General features: G+C 42.7%; 1 protein-coding gene across 1 annotated transcript; it reads right to left on the reverse strand.

Annotated features, from left to right (window-relative positions):
- Nucleotides 1–1,424: 1,424 nt before the first annotated feature.
- On the reverse strand, nucleotides 1,425–14,888 carry PHF13 (PHD finger protein 13). Its single transcript, XM_069740921.1, has 4 exons — nucleotides 14,471–14,888; nucleotides 7,394–7,495; nucleotides 4,488–5,082; nucleotides 1,425–1,896 (listed from the first exon to the last, which is right to left on the reverse strand). The coding sequence occupies exons 1-4, from the start codon at nucleotides 14,504–14,506 to the stop codon at nucleotides 1,670–1,672; spliced, it is 960 nt and encodes a 319-aa protein (XP_069597022.1). The 5' UTR covers nucleotides 14,507–14,888; the 3' UTR covers nucleotides 1,425–1,669.
- Nucleotides 14,889–16,214: the final 1,326 nt, after the last annotated feature.

Consider the following 16,214-nt stretch of genomic DNA (forward strand, 5'->3'; position numbering starts at 1 on the left):
TTTTATCTTCATATAAAATGTCCTTCAAAAATGTGTACAATAATAGCAAGGAAGAAACCGTCATAAGTGTCTCGTACCATGGCAGCAAAGGGTTTAAATGGTTCATACAAAAATACGAACTAAAAAAAAATAAATTATTTTTAAATATATTTGAGCTGGGAAAAAAAAATTACGGTAGTGTTCCAATCCCAAGATGTTCTGAAACAGCTCTAGCAAGGCCTGTACATTTTTTTCATTATTGTTTTCCCCATATTTTGTTAACAGGGATCATAGACCATCTAAATAAAAAAAATAATATTGAAAAAAAAGCATCAATTTATTCCCCGTACAATAATAAGCTGGGAGAAAAAAATAAATAAATAAATTCTGTACTATTCAGACTATTGGAAAAAAAAAGAAACCACAACCAATCTGATAATCTTCATCCAATTCTGAATGGCTATGCCTCTGAATTACTGCATGCGCAGTAATGCTTCTTGGCTTTGCCCGCTGTTGGGCAAAGCATACTGCGCGTGCGCGACCGAAGATTGCATTGCACACCCGCCAACTATGGCGCACATGTACTCTAATTCACTAACATATTGCGGACAACAGGGACGGACGGGGTGGAGAAATGAAGATGAAACACCGCCCATCGAACCGGTAAAAACTCATTTAAATATCCTGCCAATTTGAGGTGACGGGTTCCCTTTAAGACCGTGCTCTGAATGAAATATAAAAAGGACAGAGGTAGATAAAACACCACATTAGGAATATCCCATTTGTAATATTTTTTTATCCCGTGTGCACGTATTATTTATTGCCATTTTTTTTTTTTTATTCTGTCGGAATGCAAAATTTCATGTAAAAAAAGTAACAAACACTCAGATGCAAGTGAACCCAGCCTATTAAGATGATAAAACTATTATATATTGAGACTCATCCATAGAAAAAATAAAATTATGGTGCTCATTTGAAGGTGTCTTTGTAATCTACAACTCAGTAACTGTACCTGACTACCTGTGAGGAAAAATAAGATTTATTGAAAACATTTTATAAGTTTGTACTTCCTTACATCAATCTGTCATGTGTATTGGAGGGAAGAAAAAAAAAAAACATACATAAAATAACATTTGCTTTTATCTAGTCTTTCATGCCAAACTAGAAATATTTTTTTTTTTTACACCTACAAAAACTATGCCGAAACTGCAGCAATGAGCAAATAAACGTTCATTTTTTTTTTTGCTATGATTTCTCCCTGGAGGATTGAGAGGGTGAAGGAAATATTAGGCTATGTGGCCATTTAACCTCGATGCTGCCAGGTGTTCACAGGAAATCTGGTAAAAAAAAAAAATAAATAAATAAAAAAAAAAAAAAAAAAATTATATATATATATATATATATATATATATATATATATATATATATATATATATATATATATATATATATATATATATATATATATATTATCTTTGTGTGGCCTAAGTTCACACAGACAAATATGACTTGAACCAAACCCAGATTGGGTATTACAATAAAAACTTGTGAGTGTCAATGTGTGTGCCCACGGGAAAACAAACATGGTTTATTGAGAGGATATTGGTGTAGTCTGCACAGTGGTGTAACCCTGTGTGCTTTTGTTGCGACGTCCTGTGCACACATCGGTCATTCAACTATTTTTTTTCTTTTAGTCCAAAAACAACTTCCTACAGCCCATACGTGAGCGGTTTGATCGTCGGATGTCAAATTTGGTGTCCTTGCATTTTTGGCAAACGTAGGTTTCTGGAACATTAGACTTGCGGATTTTGGCACAGGACAGGTGAATCCAGGTATTACATTCATTACACTCGATCATCGGCCGGCCAGCGAATGGCTTCATGCAGAAACATGTGACGAGATGCCAAGATTCATCATCTGGAATAAAATACAACAGTCATATCAAAACATGTGGTACTATTTTACCGGTGTGCATTAGGACTGATAACAGAGAGTAATAGCTTTAAAAAAATGCACCAAAAAAGCGCAAGTCTTGTCAGCACTGCAATGACTCCATCATTTAACAGGAAAAATAAAATTTCTCCTTAAGAATTATGCCTCCATCAGATGCCAGCGACACGAAGCGTGAACGCAGCATCAATCCCTGATCCATCAATGGAATAAAGTCCCACAATCCAAGGAAGGCTTCCACCGCCACCTTTTGAGGAATCAAGGACGACTGCATTTTACCAGGTAAAGGAATAGAAGAATAAAAATAATAATCTGAATATTAATTGTTGACAGAAGCGTTGCCTCGTTATAACAAGGTGCAGATCCTCATCCAAAATTAGCTCCATTCTAATTAAAGCGACAAGATATCGCTGGTGAATGATTAGGAAATTTCTGGGGACTCATTCACAAGCCTGATGGTTTACAGATAAAGGAGGGTGAAAAGCCAGGTGACAATAGACAAAGGCTTTATTCCGATCTACTCATTTAGCATTTGATAATCCAGAAATTCTATAAAAACAGATTTTATTAACCCAGATTTGAGGCCATGTTGGCACATCGATAAGTAAATTAGAAGATGTAGGGTCCATTAAATGAAGTCACCTTGTGGTTGGAGTAGTTGTGTAGTGGATTTCATGTATTCAGTGTGCTTTGTACTGTACATAGATTTTGTTAAACCGTCTCATAAGAAAACACAGTAAATAGGCTGTTAATACAGTAGACAAAATGGCTGCCTGCACTGAGGCCTGATGGGACGTGGCCGACATGACCACGGCCTGTAGATTGTGCAGGCAGACACCTTATTATGCACAGCCAAGTGACAGTACTGGAAAGTCTGGTTTGACATCAATAGTACTGATATTCCTGGAGGCCACAGTGCAGGCAGCCATTTTGTTATCAGTCACTGAGATTCATAAGAGAAAGAGCAGTTACTTCAAAATATGTAGGCCATCATTGTCAGGTAATGGAAGATTACACCAGCAGGAACACATTTCTGTCAAATCCTAACAAAAAGATTTTACTTGCAAAAAATATAAATATATATATATATATATATATATTTTTAAATAATCCCAAATCCAGAATTTCTTGATTATCTAGCTATCTGCATGGCCTACATTATATACCATATCTGTGTATGATCGGCATAGACAAGATACTGATATTTGAAGAAAAATGTGTCAACCTTTTGGCTGATAACAAAATGGCTGCCTGCATTATGGCTTCTGGTAACAGTCTTGTCACACCAGACTTTCCAGTACTGACCCCTGTGTGCGCATACTAAAATGTCTGCCTTCCCCTTCTTCAGGCTACAGTCACGTCACCTACTTGAGGCCTCAGTGCAGACAGCCATTTTGTCTACTATAGTAAAAGCCCTTTTACTGCAGTTTCTTAGCAGACGGGTTTACGAAATTTGTCTTACAGAATTTCTGGAATATCAAATGCTAAACGAAAGGATTATTTTGAAAGTAAGAGCACAGAACAATGGAAAACATCACAAAAACCAGAGCAAAGTAAACCAAGTATCATGGCTTCCATTTTATGAATGTGAGCTTAAATCCATTACATTTTTCCTCAACTACACAATTACCAATAACAACCAATCAGATCACTTCTTGCATTTTTTTTTATCCTACACTGGAAAAATGAGAGCTGCTGAATGATTGGTTGCCACAACTACCCCTCCATCTTAGCTGCACTAGTTTTCATATACAGTATAAGCAGCCATTTTGCATTAGCACATACATCGGCATATGGGCAGCAGCTTACTATACGATTAGGAACACTAACAGTACTGAAAATAATATTCACAGGCCCCTCAAATGTATTAAGTCCTATGTGGTTTACTCATTTGCTTAATATAAACCAAAAAGGGGGAATGGTCTGAAAGGCAAAACTGTAAGTAGTGGCAGCCATTTTGTGCACCGAGTCAATACCATCCACTAGATGGTGATCAAAGTGCAATAAAATGGTATCTGGAAACATTCCAGAGTGAAGGTCTCCAATGCACATTATACTAATGTCGGTCGAACCGACCGATATCTAAAGGTTTGTCTGACAGTCCATGGTGTATATGTGTCCCCGACTGGGGATGTCAGGAGGATAAGGATACGGTATGTCCGATTTCGGACTGCCGATGTTTTTGTTCTCTAAGAGATAAGCTGCCGCCAGAGATGTCTAACTGCGGCTGATTCAAAGAGAGCACAGGAGCCCTCGGCAGAGGAGCCCAGGAGCCCTCGGCAGAGGAGCCCAGGAGCCCTCGGCAGAGGAGCCCAGGAGCCCTCGGCAGAGGAGCCCAGGAGCCCTCGGCAGAGGAGCCCAGGAGCCCTCGGCAGAACCATTATTTGGCCAACAACTATCTAACGTTTATAAGGAAGACGGGTGGCTTTAAATTGGGATCTTAGTTTAAAACTGAACAAATGGCTGCAATTATGGCAAGTAATGTTGAAGACACAATATGGCGCATTTCAGTTTGCTAGAAAGCAGATATAACCCATGCCACCAATGAGTATCCTTACCTGAATCCACCATGATGTCCTCATCATTTCCCGTGCTGTCTTCATCCCGGAAAACCACCTGTTTTCCCTGCCGTATAACTGTTCGTTTTCCCAGGTTCACTTCAGAGTACTCAGTCTTTATTTCGTCTGTGTAGTCATAATTCATGATGATAGAAGAAGTGTCCATACTGTTGTTACAGCTCTCGAATACTGGGTCTGGAATCTCGTGCTTTGGACAGATTTTTAGATCCAATGCATGGTCCAGGACTGGAGCAGGAGGCATGATTTCCTCAGGTGGAAAGTCCTCCGGCTCTATCTTTATGATGGTTTTCATGTAGTCTTCTTCTGTCACAACTTGTTGCTCCTTTTTCTTGAGCTTTTTCTTTTTCTTTATTTTGTCCAGTTTCTTGCGGTCCAGGAGGAAGCTGCCGAGCTTGGATCGCTTCAGCATAGGGGGGTAGCAGCAGTCATGATTCAGCTCCCCAAAACTTCTCCGCTTTTTGAGCGGTAAAACGCCGGTGGAAGAGACATCATGGAATCTGGAATCCCAGCTGTCGCTGTCTACTGTGCTTCCTGTGCTATTTGGGGGACTGGAGCCAGCTCTAAGAGGGGATTCCTAAACAGATGATTAATAAAAAGAATTATCACCACTTATTCCAGATATAACATATACAAAAATACACAATCTACTTGATTATCTTTACTTTAGTTACAGAAGAGTCCACCATTTATATTAGTAAAGAATGCAGTACTTAATTATCCTAACCCTGGAGAGAAATTCTGCTTCTCTGCATGGTCAAGAGAGTACAAGAATATAACTACTATAATACTGCCTCCTATGTACAAGAATATAACTACTATAATACTGCCTCCTATGTACAAGAATATAACTACTATAATACTGCTCCCATGTACAAGAATATAACTACTATAATACTGCCCCCTATGTACGAGAATATAACTACTATAATACTGCCCCTATGTACAAGAATATAACTACTATAATACTGCTCCCATGTACAAGAATATAACTACTATAATACTGCCCCCTATGTACGAGAATATAACTACTATAATACTGCCCCTATGTACAAGAATATAACTACTATAATACTGCCTCCTATGTACAAGAATATAACTACTATAATACTGCCTCCTATGTACAAGAATATAACTACTATAATACTGCCCCTATGTACAAGAATATAGCTACTTTAATACTGCCTCTATGTACAAGAATATAACTACTATAATACTGCTCCCATGTACAAGAATATAACTACTATAATACTGTCCCTATGTGCAAGAATATAACTACTATAATACTGCCCCTATGTACAAGAATATAACTACTATAATACTGCCCCCATGTACAAGAATATAGCTACTTTAATACTGCCTCTATGTACAAGAATATAACTACTATAATACTGCCTCTATGTACAAGAATATAGCTACTATAATACTGCCTCTATGTACAAGAATATAACTACTATAATACTGCCCCTATGTACAAGAATATAACTACTATAATACTGCCTCTATGTACAAGAATATAGCTACTATAATACTGCCTCTATGTACAAGAATATAACTACTATAATACTGCCCCTATGTACAAGAATATAACTACTATAATACTGCCCCCTATGTACAAGAATATAACTACTATAATACTGCCCCTATGTACAAGAATATAACTACTATAATACTGCCTCTATGTACAAGAATATAACTACTATAATACTGCCCCTATGTACAAGAATATAACTACTATAATACTGCCCCTATGTACAAGAATATAACTACTATTATACTGCCTCCTATGTACAAGAATATAGCTACTATAATACTGCCTCTATGTACAAGAATATAACTACTATAATACTGCTCCTATGTACAAGAATATAGCTACTACTATACTGCCTCCTATGTACAAGAATATAACTACTATAATACTGCTCCTATGTACAAGAATATAACTACTATAAAACTGCCTACTATATACATGAATACTGATACATTTTGTGGGCTGAACTAAAGGAAGATTTACCAGTTTTTCAGAAATCGATCATTGGCTCACAATTATTTCACAAGGTTATCCCAAGCCATGTGGAAAGGCCACTTGGGTGAATACGGACTTATGGTATTGCTACTTCCAATAGATGGAGCTAGAGTTCGAGTCCTTTTCCTCTCGGAAGAAGCAATTTTTTATAGTCACAATTCGTGAATCACTGTTTAGTGAGGTCACCGGTGACTTATAATACATATAATGCATAATAATTACATTGGTAATACTATAAAATGGCCGCAGCTACAGCACACGTCAGCCACAGTAATTATATATTCAACACTACAGTTAACATACATCCGGAGGAAAGGAGTACTTAAAGCAAAAAAAATAGAAGATTTTTTTCTTTCTTACAGTATTTACACCCCCCAGTCTCTGCCTGCACATTACGGTTGTGGGGTCTTTCTCACATTCAATGATTACATTTAATTTCTCTGATGCAAACTTTGCCAGACGAACCACTAAGTCTGTTGGACCGCACGCACACCATTTCTTTTTCTCCGTCCCTTATAACCGCGTGCTTGATAATTTATGATACAACGTGAGACGGCTCCACTGCGCTCAGGAGGTGTAGAGAGGATCTACCTGGGGGGCTAATACTGAAGTATTGGTTCTGGCATTTTTTGATACGCCATTAATGAGCCAAATTTATGAAAATAGCAAATAAGATACAATATGAATTGTGATAATAAAAAATGCTAAATATTTTATTTACATTCTAGAAAACATCCCAAATAATGTTTATTTTTTTAAATTAGTCATTTGCCGAAATCACAAACTACACGAACATCAGAGACGACATGAATGAAGAGTGTCACTTTAGTAAATTCCATTATAGCTGTATATGCTCGCTTACCTCTTCTGGGTACGGTATGTATCCTGCGTATGCCAGCACAAACGTACAGAACTGGTTGAAATCCTCCACAGTCCTCCTCCGCCTGTAATTTGGTGTTCCATCCTAAAACAAAAATGATAGAAAGTATAATATAAAATTATCAACAGGTGTAATAATAATATTAGCAAATAACTAAAATTAGAAATGTATAGTTCTTCTGATTAGCTATGTTGCTTCCCCACGTGCAGGGCATTGTAGTAGCTTACACATCCATGAATGCAGCCAGGAACAACTAATGACTAATTGTCATTATGTAAGTGGGCGTAACCATGGATACGTAACCTACTGTAATGCCCTGCACATGGGGTAAGTGACATGGAGAATCAGAAGAACTAGACTACATTTGTAATTGTAAGTATTTGCTAAAATATTACACCTTCTTCATATTGGGGTAGGCTCTTGAATTTGGCCATACACATGCAATAGCAGTTGGCTCATTTGATATAGGCTTTAGAGCCATCTTTTTCCGAATTCTCCATACACGTGAATGTTAAATCTGTTAGGCTAAGTTCACATTTGCGTTGTGCGGCGCAGCGTCGGCGACGCAACGCACAACGCAAATGTAAACGCATGCACAACGCAGCGTTTTGTGACGCATGCGTTCACTTTTGCATGGTTCTTGGCGCAGAAAAAAACTGCATCATGCAGCGTCCTCTGCGCCCTGACGCATGCTCCACAGTGACGCATGCGTCACAAAACGCAAGAGCAACGCATGTCCATGCACCCCCCATGTTAAATATAGGGGCACATGACGCATGCGTCGCCGCGGCTGCGCCCGACGCAACGCTAATGTGAACGTAGCCTTATGTATGGCTCTTGTCACTGTGCCCCGGCAGCACTTGCTCTTGGCAAGGGGGAAGTGCTCAGAAAGCAGATTGAGGGGGCATCGAGCCTTGGCTCCGCTAAGGGTGCACCGAAACCCCCTCATTTACATATGAAATAGAAGGATTCTAGAAAGCTCCTAGAAATGATGAAACGTATGCTACAGGTGTGATTTTATGTCATGGTGGCAGAGCCCCTTTAGTTTGCAATTTGGGGGTGATAGACCCCTTTAATATGTATGATGCTCTTGTTACCCTTACAAATGATGCGCCTCTCCTGACGCCCCTTCCACGCTTATTTTCCATGGAGAGGGGGAAATAAGCCCCTACAAGACCCCGTTAACCTCGGAAATAGTTTGTGTTCAAGTTTTCGTCATTATTCTGCAACATTTTTGTGGAACTCGAAGTTGCGCAAAAATTGCACAACTTTCTCCGTGTCGATGCCAGACCCCACAGCTCTGATAACTTTTTGAAAAGTCGATCGGCCATGATGGAGAGGGGACGAAAGCCGAGCATGTCCGAAATTAACCAAAATTCACGCTACAGAACAGAAGATTACTCCAGTCCCTGACCGGAGGAGGAGCACAGCAGTAAGAGATGCGCTAAATTCAACGAGAGGAGCATGGCTTTTAATGAATTTGGCGCATCTTACCCCAGCGGGACCCATCATCGAGCCAATCATGAAAGACGCCAACCTTGAAGAGTGGGGGCCTTTGCTTTACCATTCTACATGCCCGTGCAAACAATTATTGATTTAGATCCACCCTGACAAATAAGGGACCTCATAGTATAGGGTACAGCAAGATAATGGGGGAATGTGCACCTCAGAACTTTGCAGCCGGGTAGAAGCAATACCGGAAGAAACCTCATGGGGGAGCCACCAACTACTAATATCCATAATAATCAAGGTAAAGAAATTGCAGCCTGTGTTTCTGTCATTATGATAAATTGCCAATGTACAACACACACATTTATATTCTATAGCTTATTTTTAAAGGGACAGACTGACATTTATAATATATACATAAATGATGTTACAGTCCTGTCACTTTAACGAAACAGACCAGGCGTGCCAATTTCTCATATTCACCCTATACATACATAGACCACACCCTAATTTACATATACATTCAATAATATTTACACAACTAATAAAAACACAATCACAAGATTGACATACAGATCTCCAGACCCCCCCCCCCCCCCCCCCCCCCCCCCCCCCGGTGGACAAACCCAGAACTGCAGCAGGAGGACAATGCAGACCAACACTTAACCCTTTGTTATAGCACCCACACCTGTTCATGAACCATCTCATAGCCGGGGGCAATTCTATATTATGAACCTCTGAATTGTACTGCGCTGCAGAATATGTTGGCGCCATATAAATAAAGATTATTATTACATTTTGCTCTTTTTTTATTAGATCTGTTTCTGGGAAAAGAATATAAGCTCCATCATCCCCCTGTGTTTCTACCCACCCTAATTATGTGATTATAGGCCCCTAAGTCCCAGCAGAGGCCTGCAAGACCATCTGTAGCAGCTGTATTGGTGGCCATAATGGTCCTCACCCAGCTTTCCCAGACACAGATACAACTAAGATTCAATATTTAACTTTCAATCTGATTTATACCGTGTGCTACCTATTAATCTATAGCTCTGGGGTGGGTGAAAGGATTACAGCCTCCATATTGTTATTACTGTAGGCCAGGAGATCTATTTCCATGTTAATGGAGGGTATTCATTGCTTTTTTCATCTGCCCAGTCCACAATGACGCGACCTGCAAGTCTCCAGCTGAGGAAGTTGCATAGGAAACCTCAATCCTAACCACCATCCTGCAAAAAAAAGCTTCAAAAACACTAATGGGAGATAGACAAGAAGACTATAGCGGATAGCAAGACGCTCAAGACAAGGAAGCGATCCCCTCCATTGTGATCTAGCTGGCCATTTCTCTCTGCAGATCCCATCAGGATCCGCTGACTATGGCTTGTCAGATCCGTCTACCACCCCCAAGATGAGCAGCTAGAATAATAATTGTCATCTTTATTTTTATATAGCGCCAACATATTCCGCAGCTCTTTACAGTTTGCACACATTATCATAGAGACGAGCCTGGGGGCCGCTCCCCAACAGAAACATGATCCAACCAAATGTATGACAAATCATATCTCATGGAATCTCTCTACAGACAGCGTAATAGAGAGGGAGAAAAGAAGAAACACCATACTGATAAACAATAGAAGAAGCCCTAAACCTGGGGCAGCCTCATAAGACGGATACAGGGTCATCCTACTGAAGAACACAGCAGTCACAGCCTCTCCTCAGTCTGCCTGGCTGATAACAGGGAACAATAGCTCACACTCATCTGACAAGCAAACAGCTTCTTAGAGGTTCGGGTCAGGTCCAGTGTCCCATCTCCGGCACTGTGGCTGGCGGTAGCACTAAATACAATAACGTTTCACCATATCACTTACAGAGGACACCATGACATGTACCGGAATTGATTAAACCCTTTACGGCTCCTACATGCCCCCACCCTTTTATATGGTTGCATTTACTTGGCTCTCTGACCGTAATTGGGTGTGCAGAGACTTGGCGGAGGTTTGTAAGAATGGTACCATTGTGAGATCCCACACAATAAGAGATCGCTCCCCAGGAGCTCACAGGGGGTTAGTGCCCAAAGACAGGATGGTTGTGTACATCTAGATCTACATCTACAGCGCATACATACACAAAAGGTGTACACATACATCTACAGCGCATATATACATAAAAGGTGTACACATACATCTACAGAGCATATATACATAAAAGGTGTACACATACATCTACAGCGCATACATACATAAAAGGTGTACACATACATCTACAGCGCATACATACATAAAAGGTGTACACATACATCTACAGCGCATATATACATAAAAGGTGTACACATACATCTACAGCGCATATATACATAAAAGGTGTACACATACATCTACAGCGCATACATACATAAAGGTTGTGTACACCTACATCTAAAGCGCATACATACATAAAAGGTGTACACATACATCTACAGAGCATATATACATAAAGGTTGTGTACACCTACATCTACAGCACATATATACATAAAAGGTGTACACATACATCTACAGCGCATACATACATAAAAGGTGTACACATACATCTACAGAGCATATATACATTCACACAAGTGTACACAGTAAATAGCTTCTATACATATTCATCAATTTATATACACATACGTATGCAGCACATTACAATTTATATACACGCACATGCTGGACATACATATGCAGCACAATTAGGATACGTATATGTGTATACAGTACATGTATCCAGTTTGTATACACACATTATATACAGTACGTATACAACGACTCATGTGAACAGCACAAATACGACAGTTTTTAAACACATACACAGGACACACAGCACACGTATGCAGCACACACATTATATAGATATATATTTAATAATATATATGCGTATATATATATATATATATATATATATATATATATATACACATTCAGTACAGTTTCTGATAAAGTGTGCAAACTGTAAAGCGCTGCGGAATATGTTGGCGCTATATAAAAATAAAGATTATTACTAGTTCCTATACACCTACATCTGTATAGAGTTTATGCACACTAATATAAGAAAACAGGCTCAGCTAAGAGGTATTAATATCCCTATAAGTATGGTGCATAATTGTGAATTAAAAACAAAAAACAAAACCGTAAATGTATCAGACTGCCCCTCTGGTGTGCTGCAGACTCTAGCAGAGCCCTTGCCAGGCCAGGATTCCTGCCCCCTGCACCATCTGGGTGATGTGTCTGGTCCAGGAGCACTGACTGCTGCAGCCACAGATCAGCTGTCATAATGATATACCACACCACCACACAGTCCACCACCACATACTTGTCACAATTACATTCTTAAAGTTTTCCTGAGAAATCTGATTTATAATGGTCCACAATGATAATCACCACTGGTGCCCATTATCGGTCACATATGACAAGGTGGGTGGCGGGCACGGGGTCACTTTAAGACAGTAATTGTGCTGACCTTGAATACAGCAGCATGGGGTTCAATACAATAATTGCTGCACTGACATTAGCAAATCAAAAATCTGCAATATTAGGGGTCCTAACCCCCCTCCCACACATCAAAATCCAAGCATATGTCATAGAAATCTAAATGATAACTAAGGATCACTAAGCTAATTAATTGAAGCCTATGGATAGATATCTAGCAGGCAGGGTCAGGCCCTTAACCTGTGCACTGCCAGCCTAGACTAGACCAGGGGGAACATGTTGCAGGCTCAGGTGCTGGAGGGGGGAGGTATATGGCGAACAGTGGAACTGCAGCCTTAAGGGACATCCCTAGCCCTAGTGACACTGTATAGGAGGAGGCTGAAGGAGAGCCCAAGGGAGGAGCAGGGCTGTGACTGACAGTTAACCCTTACAGCCCCTCTGGGCTTGTTGGCTCTGCTGAGACCAGGCAAGGGGATAACTGACTCGGCAGAAACAAACACCAGTTAGAATCTACAGAGAAAAGTGGTCTCTGCCCCAGATACAATGTAACCACAACAATCAGATACATTGTAACAACCCTGGGAAGTATGGAACACAGTACAAGTGGCAGGTTCAATGGAGAGCAGCCTGCAGCACAAGCCTAAAAGCAGCCACATTCTGGAGGGGGTCTTCTTATTAACCCCCTGCCCCCTCCTGCCTCACTGATACAATGTAACAAGCTACTCCTCCTCTTGGCTGCTGGCCAGACACACAATAAGCATTTTAATGTTTGATTGTAGCCAAAAATGAGGCAGGAATAGGGGGAGAAGTGGCTTTATAGGGCTGACCCTTGTGTTAGAAAAGAGTGGGGGGCTCTACAAGGACTCATTAGGATTAACAGCAGAGAAAAAATGGTCACAGCAGGAGCTGCCCCCTCCCCCACCTCCACGTTGTGGGGCTCTCAGATCACATATAAATGGGCAAAACTGAGAATTTACAGCAAGGCTATAAAGGACTATATAATATAAAGCCATGGCAGAAAAAGGGGGGTAGTGAGAAAGGCCCCCCCAACACTTCATGATCATGCACCATCCTCTAGGGGGGCACCCACCACCAAATGTCAGCCCCCCAAAGGCAAACACCCTCACCACCCCCCTAACAAAGCAGATAAGGAATCCCAGAGACAGTGGGTGTAGTCATCCTGCCACCCTCATCTCCCATCCGCCTGCATTTTTCTAGAATCAGGGGCTCATAGGGTGGTCTCAAGGGGGGCTCTTTGCACTTCATTAAGGATCCCACACTTTTAAATACCGAATTTATAGGCAATTTAGCCCTTTATAGCAACACTCTGCAGTGCCATCCTGATCCTAACTTTAAAGGTGGGAGATGGGGGTCCTCTCCTAACCATCCACCTCTATAGCCCCCCACATATTGTCCCTATGGGGGTATATTAGGCGTTATAACAGAGGACTACATGTATGCCAGCTGCTGGGCTAAGATCTGCACAGTGGGTTGAAAAGGGTTAAAGTGAAGAAAACTAAAAATAAGCTGTTTAAGGGGGACATAGGAGGACCCCCCATAACAGTGCAGGCATGATCACAGAAGTGGGGGGTCGCCTGTCTGCATAGAGCTGGTTCGTTTACCGCCCCCTCCCCCCAATCTCCCACCATGCATGCAAGATCTCACACACCCTCACTGTATCCCCCTTAATCTTCTAATATCCGGGGTATATTGACCATTCAGATGCCCCCTGTACCCCAAAATGTGAGTGTGGTCACGCCTCACAGTCCTGACTATGGAGGGTGCATCCAAGATGGTGATTTCTGGTGATCACACTGCCAGGCTTACTACCTGGAGAGCACAAGCCATGCCACAGACAAGAAAAAGCCCCACAAAAGGTGCTACAGGGGGAAAGGGGGCAGCCAGGGGCTAATCGGTTGTACGGACAAGGACGTGGGGGGCTCCTTTCTGGGGTCACAAACATACTTTTTTTGTTGTTGCAAGGACAAGATGGCGCAAGTTGTAATGAGAGATGGGTCAGGGAGTGAGATCCACACAGACAGCACAGCATTGGGGGCACAATACAGGCACTGCTGCTGTGGGGGAGGGGAGTATTGGGGTACACACACACAAGGGGTGCTGGGGAGGGCACACTGCTGCCTGCACACATAGGGGGAGTACAATCAACTTACCTCGGAATCAAAAGTTGAGGTTGATGCAGTATCCATGAGTGGGGGGCAATGGGCAAAAATAGGGGGTCAGTCCAGGGGGGGTGGGAGATCCTCAGAAAGTGGGGGACCCAGGGAATGTGCTGGTCGAGGTAGGAGTGGGGTCGCCCCTTTGATCGGTAGGGGCTTTAAATAGAGATTCTTCTTAGATGGGGGTCCTGCAGAAGTTGGGGGGCAATCCTAGGGAGGGTCAGGTGTCCGACCCCAGGCACAGCCAAGCTCTCCAAACCTCAGATCATATCTTCACACCGTATAATCAGCAGCCCACCCCACAAATCACAAAACTGCCACCCCCCAAAAATGAAATGCTGGCACTGTTCACCAGCTCCAGCCAACTCCTCCAGCTTCCAATGGATCTGTGGTTTTTTTTTGCCCCTCTCCCTCTCACCCTCCGAGCTGCCTCTTCTGATGTCACTGACAATTTGCTTTTGTTAATCTCTCCTCCTTGGTAGGATTGGTCAGTCTCTGGAGGAAATCACCCACGCCGCGGAGCACGCCGGGACTTGTAGTTTTCTCCCTCTCCTCTCTGCTGGCTGAGGGTATGCTTTTTTTTTTTTTAAATCAACCAACTTTATTGAAAACGACCAAAGTCGCTAAAAAGTGCTTTATCTGCTCAGGAAGCACGTGGTTACATGTACTCAATATCACTTTATTGCAAAGTTTACATTTGTCTTGTTAGGTGGTAAGAAGAGATTGTGCTAATGCTACAGTTGATATAATACGTACGTATGTGAGGATATAGGTCACGTGTGCTGGGTGGGCGCGGCCAAGCCTTGGCTCAGCCTGTAGGTCACCGGGTCACACAGACTCACAGAGCCCCCCTAACCTGCAGGCTGCCGTGCCCCCCAGACCTGTTGTGTTGAGCTTACACAGAGCCCCCTGACCTGCAGGCTGCCGTGCTGAGCTCACACAGAGCCCCCTGAGCTGCAGGCTGCCGTGCTGAGCTCACACAGAGCCCCCTGACCTGCAGGCTTCTATGCTGAGCTCACACAGAGCCCCCTGACCTGCAGGCTTCTATGCTGAGCTCACACAGAGCCCCCTGACCTGCATGCTGCCGTGCTGAGCTCGCACAGAGCCCCCCCTGACCTGCATGCTGCCGTGCTGGGCTCACACAGAGCCCCCCTGTCCTGGCTTCTATGCTGAGCTCACACAGAGCCCACCTGACCTGCAGGCTTCTATGCTGGGCTGACACAGAGCCCCCTGACCTGCAGGCTTCTATGCTGGGCTCACACAGAGCCCCCCTGACCTGCAGGCTGCCGTGCTGGGCTCACACAGAGCCCCCCTGTCCTGGCTTCTATGCTGAGCTCACACAGAGCCCCCCTGTCCTGGCTTCTATGCTGGGCTGACACAGCCCCCTGACCTGCAGGCTTCTATGCTGAGCTCACACAGAGCCCCCCTGTCCTGGCTTCTATGCTGGGCTGACACAGCCCCCTGACCTGCAGGCTTCTATGCTGAGCTCACACAGAGCCCCCCTGAGCTGCAGGATTCTATGCTGAGCTCACACAGAGCCCCCCTGACCTACAGGCTTCTATGCTGAGCTCACACAGCCCCCTGACCTGCAGGCTTCTATGCTGAGCTCACACAGAGCCCCCCTGAGCTGCAGGATTCTATGCTGAGCTCACACAGCCCCCCTGAGCTGCAGGATTCTATGCTGAGCTCACACAGAGCCCCCCTGACCTACAGGCTTCTATGCTGAGCTCACACAGAG

Source organism: Ranitomeya imitator, chromosome 10 (assembly GCF_032444005.1).
Source record: "Ranitomeya imitator isolate aRanImi1 chromosome 10, aRanImi1.pri, whole genome shotgun sequence".
In the NCBI taxonomy this organism is placed as follows: Eukaryota; Metazoa; Chordata; class Amphibia; order Anura; family Dendrobatidae; genus Ranitomeya; species Ranitomeya imitator.